The 8,913-nt window shown below is 39.1% G+C and overlaps 1 protein-coding gene across 1 annotated transcript in view; it reads left to right on the forward strand.

The window, feature by feature from the left end:
• ABTB3 (ankyrin repeat and BTB domain containing 3) overlaps window positions 1-1,393 on the forward strand; it is a 778,151-nt gene extending 776,758 nt beyond the window's left edge. Inside the window, exon 17 of the mRNA XM_078673942.1 lies at window positions 1,034-1,393. Coding sequence (XP_078530068.1) covers window positions 1,034-1,243 — 210 coding nt within the window. The 3' untranslated portion in view covers window positions 1,244-1,393. The remainder of the gene's footprint in view (window positions 1-1,033) is intronic.
• The last annotated feature ends 7,520 nt before the right edge of the window (window positions 1,394-8,913 follow it).

The raw sequence follows: 8,913 nt of genomic DNA on the forward strand, positions 1-8,913 counted from the left end.
CTAGCTACCTGTCTATGCATGTGTGTGTGCGTGTGTGTAGGTGGGTGTCGGTGTCTTCCCAATCCTGGTTTATGTTGTGAGTGACACATCTCGGACACTAGCTGCATTCTGTAAAACTAGAATTATGTGGTAGAACCAGATATATCTGGGGCTTATGATGTCACTGTTTTATCCTGGTACACATAATGGTATAGACTAGAAATGCCTGCATTTTGCAGATTGTAGAGGGTTTGGAATATGAACATTGATACAAAGCATCCACAGTTCAAAAGAAACAACAAAACGAAAGAACCCAAGGCTGTTGCTTTGTAGTGCTTGTTTACGTTTCCTATGCTCTGTCTTCCTCCACTAATCCTAGCATGCTGGTGGACAAGGAACGTTGTTTGTGAGCACTTAAATATTTAGGAACCCTACTCTACCCCTTAAAGGTCCGAATTCAGCAATATCTGTAATATTCTGAAATAGTTAGGTAGGAGGGTGCATTCTTGTAGTTGTTACCCGAGTGTTGGGGGAATTTATTCAGATATACATGAACCATGAGATATTTAAAGTGTTCCGCTCTCCTGTGCTCACTAGAAGTCACTCTTTCCTCCTCTTCTTTGAGGCTGACCTGGACCAACGGAGAAGCCCTCTGCTACAGACAGTTAGCAAGAAAAGAACAAGAGCTGCTGTTCTAGGACAAAAAATCCTAATGTGATGGGGTGATAGTGCATGTGCAGCAATATAGTGCAGCCATGTATGAAATTCGAAAATATATTTCTAAATTCTTCCATTTTATTGACGTCTGTTATCATAATAGATAACGATAGAAGCAAAGCATAGACACATAAAAATTTCAATTACTAAATGTCAAATGAGACTTCACATACAACAATATGCAAAAGTGCCTCTTTTACAAATGTTTTTATTGATGGATTAAAATCTTCAGCTTTTCAGAAAGAATGTGGAAAAGGTGTTTTGATGCTAATATGCCTTGCACTATGAGAAATAGTATCAGATTTGTAATTCTTCATTTTGTTTGGTCTGCTTTTAGTTTCTTGGAGTTCCCGAGCTGTCTGCTTATTGTGAAGGCTACTTTCTGAAGAATATGATGGTCCTCATTGAAAACGAGGCTTTCAAGCAGCTGTTGTATGACAAGAACGGAGAGACAACGGGCCAAGATGTCTTGGCAGACTTGCAGAGGACGTTGGCTACAAGGATTCAGTCTATCCATCTGTCTTCTTCCAAAGGTTCAGTGGTGTAAAGTAGAGGGACAATCACAGAGCACCTTCATATCACTTTGTGTCATTGCTGAAAGGCAGAGGAATAGTGCAGCTTCAGGTGCGACTTCTCCAATTTGCTCATGGAAGGCAGAATGCACGTCCCTACATCAGACCTCTGAGTGAAAGGAAAACAAAATGGCCGCCACACCTTTTTATAGGGAGGCATTCTGTATGGTACTTGATGTGCAAAGGACAACTTAAAAGAACATTTCCATGATGGAGGTTATGCCAACGAATGCCACACAACCCACCTGCACCTGTACCAGTACACCAAGAAAGCGTCAAAGGAGCCACTGCTCAAGAACACCTTCTGTTTATGTTGCTATGCAGAGAGTAGGCCTTTAGACCTACTTTTATCATCTACCTGCTGTACCACCACATAGTAAATAAGCATCAGCTCTCAAGAGATATCTTAAATGGATTGAACTGTTTCTGAGAATTGGACAGATTGTTTAAACTAAAGGGCAATTGTTTACTGGAACGTTTTTATGGGAGGGCAATTTATACACTTTTCGTAAATATGGGATGGATTTGAAGGTAACAGATTTTTCCTTAAATTTCAGATTTCTTAAGCAGCGGCTGTACAGAGACCTTGAGAACCTTTTCTTTCCTCACGCTCTCAGTCTGTGTGTTCTGGACCGACAGCCAGGCAACATTTTTTCTTGATTTCCCTGCATAGGTGGTTTTTCGTGGTTCGGCGGCTGGTAACGAAAGCAGGGACACTGCCAAATTGTGTCAGTTGTTGTGAAATAGGAAGGGTATCGGCGTGCCCACTGCCAACAGTGACATGGAGTAAGACAAGAGTAACCGTACATGCATGGGATTTGACATCAAGTTCTAACCATGCTTCTTTTTGCCAAGAAAAGCGCGCTTTACCTTGTCAAGCTCCATTCGTACGGTCAACACACCGAACCCCCTGCTTCACTGTGAATGGACTTTGTAACATTTATCAAAAATTTGTGTTCGTAGATGGCGATTTCTATTTTTTAACTTAGAGTAAGTCATGGGTGGAATTGTCATTGAAAGCCACTTCTTTTAGTAATACAAGCCATACAGTACTTGTTGATAGGACAGAGACCACAGTTTATTTCATTTCACCGAGGTCTACATGCATTGAAGCCTGATCCGTCCATGAACTTGATGTGTGACTTGTAAGACCAACCATTGCCAGCAGAACCACAAATGCCACTACATTTTTGGCTGCACCTTTGCATGCACCACTTGCCGTGCGGATTAGTCTCCACGGCAATTGTGAACCTTCTCTAGGGAGATCCATTTTTGTGGCAGATCCACAGTGGTGTGTATTTTGTTGATACTGTAGCATGCTACTATAGACATCTGGCTCTGATCAGTCAAATGGGCCGCTCTCAACTTAAGTGAGATGTAGCTTTGGACACTCAGACTATATGTAACAAGTGCTTTTTGATGTGTACGGCTTCTGCAACGCTCAGGCCACATGCATTTCTTGTATCATCTATCAAGGTGTTATGAAGCTGTTTTATAGCTTTGATCGGGAGACCCTTTCCCTGTACACTCATTCATTTTTAATGCTGATGTGGTATGAGCAGCAAACCACAAAGAACTGCTTCACTCAAAAACACCATTCATCTTCAAAGACCAAGCATGAGCTATCAGACAATCTGTCTGCTTCTGATGTGTCAGCCCATGTGTGATGTTGTCTGGAAGACTTAGATAACAACCACTTAATTTTATGTGAATGTGTACGGCTCGAGAAATGAAAAGCTAATTTTCTCGGGCAGCCGTCGTTTTTAAGGGGTGCTTGTGTTTCATTTGGTGTGTTTTCTCAGGTTTATAGGGAGCTTTCCCTCTACAGGAAAGAAATAGGCGCAAACAGTACTGGCCATAAATGCCAGTACAAGGCCGAAAACTGGACAACAACTTGGCTTCTTGTTTGTCGATTACCGAATCTTACTTTACTTCATTGTAAAAACTGGCAAAACGTTGATACGAGATGTGCAACACAAATCTGGTTGTTTCAATGGGGAAACCTTTTCAAGATGGCTGCGCCCATGTAGGATGAGCGTACTGTGGTTGGGATGTACATAAACTATTGTTTGCCCAAAGAAGGCCTTTTCTAGCCAATACTCATACGCAGAACCACTTACAGTGTTAGAAACTCACGTTAAACAAATATATCAATGGTACTAAATGGCTCTCTGCTAATGTGTGAGAATTGTCAAAGTCTATGGGTGTTAAATTAAAGAGGAACATCTAGAACAGGAGGATCTAGCGTAGGTCCAGGGGGCAGGACAAATGCCAGATTTTCAGACTATCTACGTAGGATATTTTTATCTTAGAATGGGCTTGAGTGGCACTTCTTCATATGACCAACGATTATCCCGAACATGTGGCACCAATCTGGCCCTTCCCTGTACTCGAAGGATTTGGATAAACATAGCCCTTGTGCTGAAGCCTTTCTGTTAACTTACAAAAATCAAGCTACCCTTCTCATGGAAAATAGCATGCAATTTATTTAGCGTTTTGAATTTATGTGTGAAAAAGATTATCCACTAAACAAAAGATGAGAACATGGCTGTCTGCTTCATTCAGAAGGCGCAGGTAAGATCAGCATTTTTAAGAGCTTGTTCCATGAGAAAGTGTGAAACACATAGGCACCATTTTGTGACTTAGATAGAGCTTGTTCCATGAGAAAGTGTGAAAAACATAGGCACCATTTTGTGACTTAGATATACAGATCCTAAAACGACCAACATACACATAATCATCGTAAAGCAAGTGTACAGGGTTTGAGAAACAGATTGTGTAAAACACTGCAGGTTCTAAACTGACTCATTTGCGTCCGCCAAGGAGATCTCTGAATCCAACATCTAACTCCAAATTGATTAATTCCTTGTTCTTTATGTACGTGGTCAAAAAAGGATAATTTTCTTAAAGATGCTTCACACTATGGATTGTGCTAAAAATGGAACACTGGTTTCAAGACGGTGTATCGGATCAGTACCACAGGAGTCTCTTCCTATGGGTTCCTGGAAGTTTTAAAAGTTGAAGGGATGTTGCTCGGCCTAAATACGTTATCTGAGTGATATGTGACCAAATCAAACCAAATCAAAGTTTTTTCTGTGATTTACTGGCAAGGGAGCTGTTCTGTTTAAATAGATTAGATAGGCCTGAAATCCTGTGTGAGGCCAGAAAGGTTTGGAGGGGCTCAAATGATAACAATAATTTAGGAACCTCAGTAATAATCCAGGGACATTGGATTTCCTATTTGTATTTTATGGCGGTGCATTATTTGTACCAACACCGAGGGTGAAACACGCTTTATGCTAGTAATACCTCTGTGAGCTGCTGCTGCTGCTTTCCCTCTTGCCATGTTTCAAATAAAAGATGCTACAGTCATTTCTCTGTAATCATCACAAATAGTTCTGCAGCTTTGCCAGCCCCTGGTCTGGACATTCACATAGGACCACATTCCCAACTCCATTTTCTTGCCAGTGATAGTTCATACTGTTTGATCAGCTGCCTGTCATTTCTTCGAGAGAGCACCTCAGTTGGGAATGAATGGGGAATGAGTAACGAGTTCAGTCAGCAAAGACGATTCACGACAGGCTCAGCGCAAGGGAGTGGGAAGTCTAAGCGAAATATTTTTTAAGTGTCCTTAAAGTGAATTTAATCAAGTATTCATGGAGAAGCAGAGTTGAATAGATGGATGAAGAATGTTTTACAGATGGAGGGAAGCTTCTTTAATGTTTTGGGATCCTACGTTTCAAAATAAGGGGGAACTAAGTTCTCAGAGCACAGCAGGTGTCAGAAAATAGTTAGAAAGTAGGCACAATGATCTCATGATTGTTCAGAATTAGTAAAAAAAAATCAGTGCTTAGTTTCAGCTGGTGGTTGCAGGTGGGGCCCACCGGCATTCATTTGTAGGAACCGGCACTTATTTTTTCTCATCAGACTTTGACCCAGAGCAAGAGAGAAAAACACATAATGTGAAAAAGAAGGAGGAAGAGAAAGATGGGGAAACAGTGACAAAGAAAGAAAGCAGGGATCAAAAAGAGCTGGAGGATGAGGCATATGGGCATGGAGTGTTTGGTGGTGGATCAAAGAGGTATGAGGTGCACTGTAGACTAGGCAGCCTTGGTATGTGGCAACCCCAATATTCAATAGCAATGGCCACGGGTCTCTGAACAAAACTTTGGGCTCGGAACTTATTCTTTTACAAATGATGCACTGCAGAAAATAGAGCCAGAGTCAGAAGCAGGGAGCAGACAGGTGGAATTTCTAGGATGAAATCACCATGCCACAGTGAACATTAGGTGACCTCACCAGGTGATAGTTCATTGGCTGTGGAGTGAACACTTCCAGTGGCCATTAAATAATAATCCTCAGTGCCTATTAAGTGACCACTTCGAATGATTATTAGGTGTAATCCTCCAGTTGCTTTTGAGTGGGCACCACCAGTGACCATTAACTACTGGATGTGTGGGGCCGAAGTGACATTTTTGTCACAGGCCCTCACAAAATCCTCTGAAATTCCAGCCACTGATCAATAGAAGAAATATGAATGATCATGGGGCTTATTTGTAGACGAAAAGCAAAAGTAAGCGTTGTGTATTAATCCTGAAAAAACCTTTTCTAATTTAGTAAAACTTGAACACGTTTTAATCCACCAATTAATCCTTTGAAAGTCACACTCTTCAAGTATATGTGTTTGTATAACCTTACAACATTTTTTCCCATTGTATTTTTTTCTATAGAAGCACTCGATGAGGACATTTCTGCTCCCAGATGTAAATTGTATGTTACATATGAGATTAAGAGAAATAATACCTATGTGTTTTAGTAAAAGTAATATGATCATTCAGAGCACTTTCTGACACCTGGCATAGATTGGGCCAGGCAGTGGCACTTTCCACACCACCGTGAAGTTGAGGATGATTGCTGCAGTACCCATTAAGCTAGTTATATGCAGTAGAATGCTTTTTAAAACTGTGTATGGAATTGTAGTCATGTAATGCTCAGTAATATGATCAGGTATCCTAATATTGCAATGTACAGCTTACTTTTGTTTGGTCCAAAATACAGTATGTAATGTCTCCATAACAGATTCAGTCATATTCAGTGTTTATTACCTTTGATGTCACTCATTTAAATTCGCTTTCATCTCTGCCCCTCTTGGCACAATTTCAATGTTTTGAGAGAGATGGAAAGAAGATAATTATTATTAAGCAGTCTAGACAAGGGAATAAAAGTAATTAAAACATACCTTTAAGGGCTACATGTAATCCTATCTAAGTTAGTTGAAATATCAAATAACAACCTCCCCCTCTTAAACATGTGAGGCGGAAACCTTCAAAGACATGAGGAAATATCCATCTATATTTGAAGTAAAAAGTATATGCAAGTCTAGTGTACCTTGACCATAAAAGTCTGTTTTTTAATAATGACACAATTATAGTCAACAAGTCGTAAATACTATATAGACTTCTGCCGTCAGAATATTTATTATCTCCTTACTCCATCTCCACAGTTTCCTTAAACCTAATGTTATGTGTTTTTATTTCCTGGTGCTATTTTGTATGACATCGTATATTATTTCTTTATTTTTCGTAGAGCAAAATATTGTATTGTACCTTTTTGTTTAATAAAACGTACTTTTGAATATGCACAATAATATACCTTCAAAAATTGTGAAGGAAGCCAGTTTGCTAAAGTACCCCTAATTTCTTTCTGTGTAATTCTATAACTGGGAACTATTGCTTGGTTATCAAACAAGCAGATTTCATTACATTTGTACTTGCTTCAACCATATGGTGAGCATTAGTATTGTATAAATGCAAGTCGTTGCAATACATATCTTACTTATGGTGACATAGCTTGCTGCTGTGGAACAGGTGTAAACACCACATAACTACAATAAGAAGTTTTGCCAACCATATCATATTGACACGTTTCTGTAATGAGCATACTTTCCATTGTGTCTGGGTGTACTTCTGTTGAATAGGGGTATACCTTGCATTGAGTATGGGCGCATCTTCCATTAAGGGGTTACTTTTCAATGTGTATGAATGCCCCTTCTTTTGAGCATGGGTGTACCTTCTAATATGCTGCATCCACGCGTGTCATGGAAACGAAGGTCTGGAAATTGATTTTCATCCTTGCTAGAGTCTGAGGGAGCTCAAGTCAGGTAAAGTGAGGAAGGCAGCAGACCAACAATCAGCTGCTAACCTGCTCCCTACAGTTTACAGCTTATGATTATGTTTGGGATAAGAAACCCTTTTGGATTTGGACTTTTTTTCTCCTAATAGGGCACTAAAAAGGTTGGTCTCTTGTAGTGCATGGCACAACATGTGGATCAAAAGTGCCAGAATGCTTTTGAATTGATCAAGAAGAAATAAAGGAAGAAGTAATCCATTTGCTATGATGACACTCAGAACGCATCAAATCAAATGCTTCACTTTAGTGAAAAATAACTAATTCCTGTAAAAATGTACATCAAGGATGCAGCACACTTGTCTGTATGACTTTAGTCCTACTTTGAATGTAAGTGACAAGATTGAATTTGTCACATTTCAGGTTATTGTCCTTTTCAGAGTGTTGCCAAATGAGTGACATGATGGAGCGGGAACCCTCAGGGTCTCAGTGCTGCTGCTTCCAGTGCTTGGGGCCGCGGTCCACATTACACAGTGAACAAGAGATCTGCTGAGGGCACACCATAGAAGAAAATACTTGCACCCCAATAGAATAGCTTTATGTGTATATATAATATGTAAATCTAAAAACAGAAGGTATATGTTGCTTGCAGTATGTACAAAAATGTATATATCTTTATCATATTGTTCCTTGCATTACATTGTTTGCCTAAAGTGTACTTGTGATTGGTTCTGATGTGGTTATTGTTTCAGCATAATTTGCATGCACTCCGTCGTTGGAATCAACAGGAAGAAATATATTGTAGCTTGCAAAATTCACTTGTTAGCTATGTTTTGTGAAAATTGTACAATAATGTGAGCAATATTGGAATATGAACTTTTATTGGTTATTGGCAATAAAAATCTGTTTTTATTGATATGACATTTGGGAGGTTCTTATTTTTTTCCTGTTGAGATGTTCAACATCTGAGAGTACAAATCAGATTTTATGATTGTTTAATAGCATATGAAAATTGCTGTTACCGTTAACGTTGTATTCATGGCTGCTATAGGTTCCACCACTGATGGAATATGGTTGACAATTATGGGCACAGTGTATTGATCTTAATTATAAGATGCCCAAATGAAACAATAGGTGCAACAGGTTGAATTAAATGATTATGGTGGAAAGGTTGAATGTCGTTAGCAAAAATTTAATCTGCTATGTCCTAAATAGCATCGAAAAAAATATTTTCCCTTTGGATGTAGATTTTCTATTATTAACTCCAATTGGGTAATATGTTAGCAGATATTTTTGTAGGTAATGTGTTTAATAAAGCATACAAATTAAAAAACAATTGTACAATTAAGAGAGTTCATATAGTTAAAAACACTCCAAGTGATATCATAAAAAGTATTCAGCATACATGTTATTGGAACATCACAAATAAGAGACACAACATTCAAGATGTACAAATTTGTAATTAAAAACTTGTTAATTGAAGGAATCATTAAGAGAAAGTGCCAAAACTTAACAAAAA

Source organism: Lissotriton helveticus, chromosome 1_1 (genome assembly GCF_964261635.1).
Source record: "Lissotriton helveticus chromosome 1_1, aLisHel1.1, whole genome shotgun sequence".
In the NCBI taxonomy this organism is placed as follows: Eukaryota; Metazoa; Chordata; class Amphibia; order Caudata; family Salamandridae; genus Lissotriton; species Lissotriton helveticus.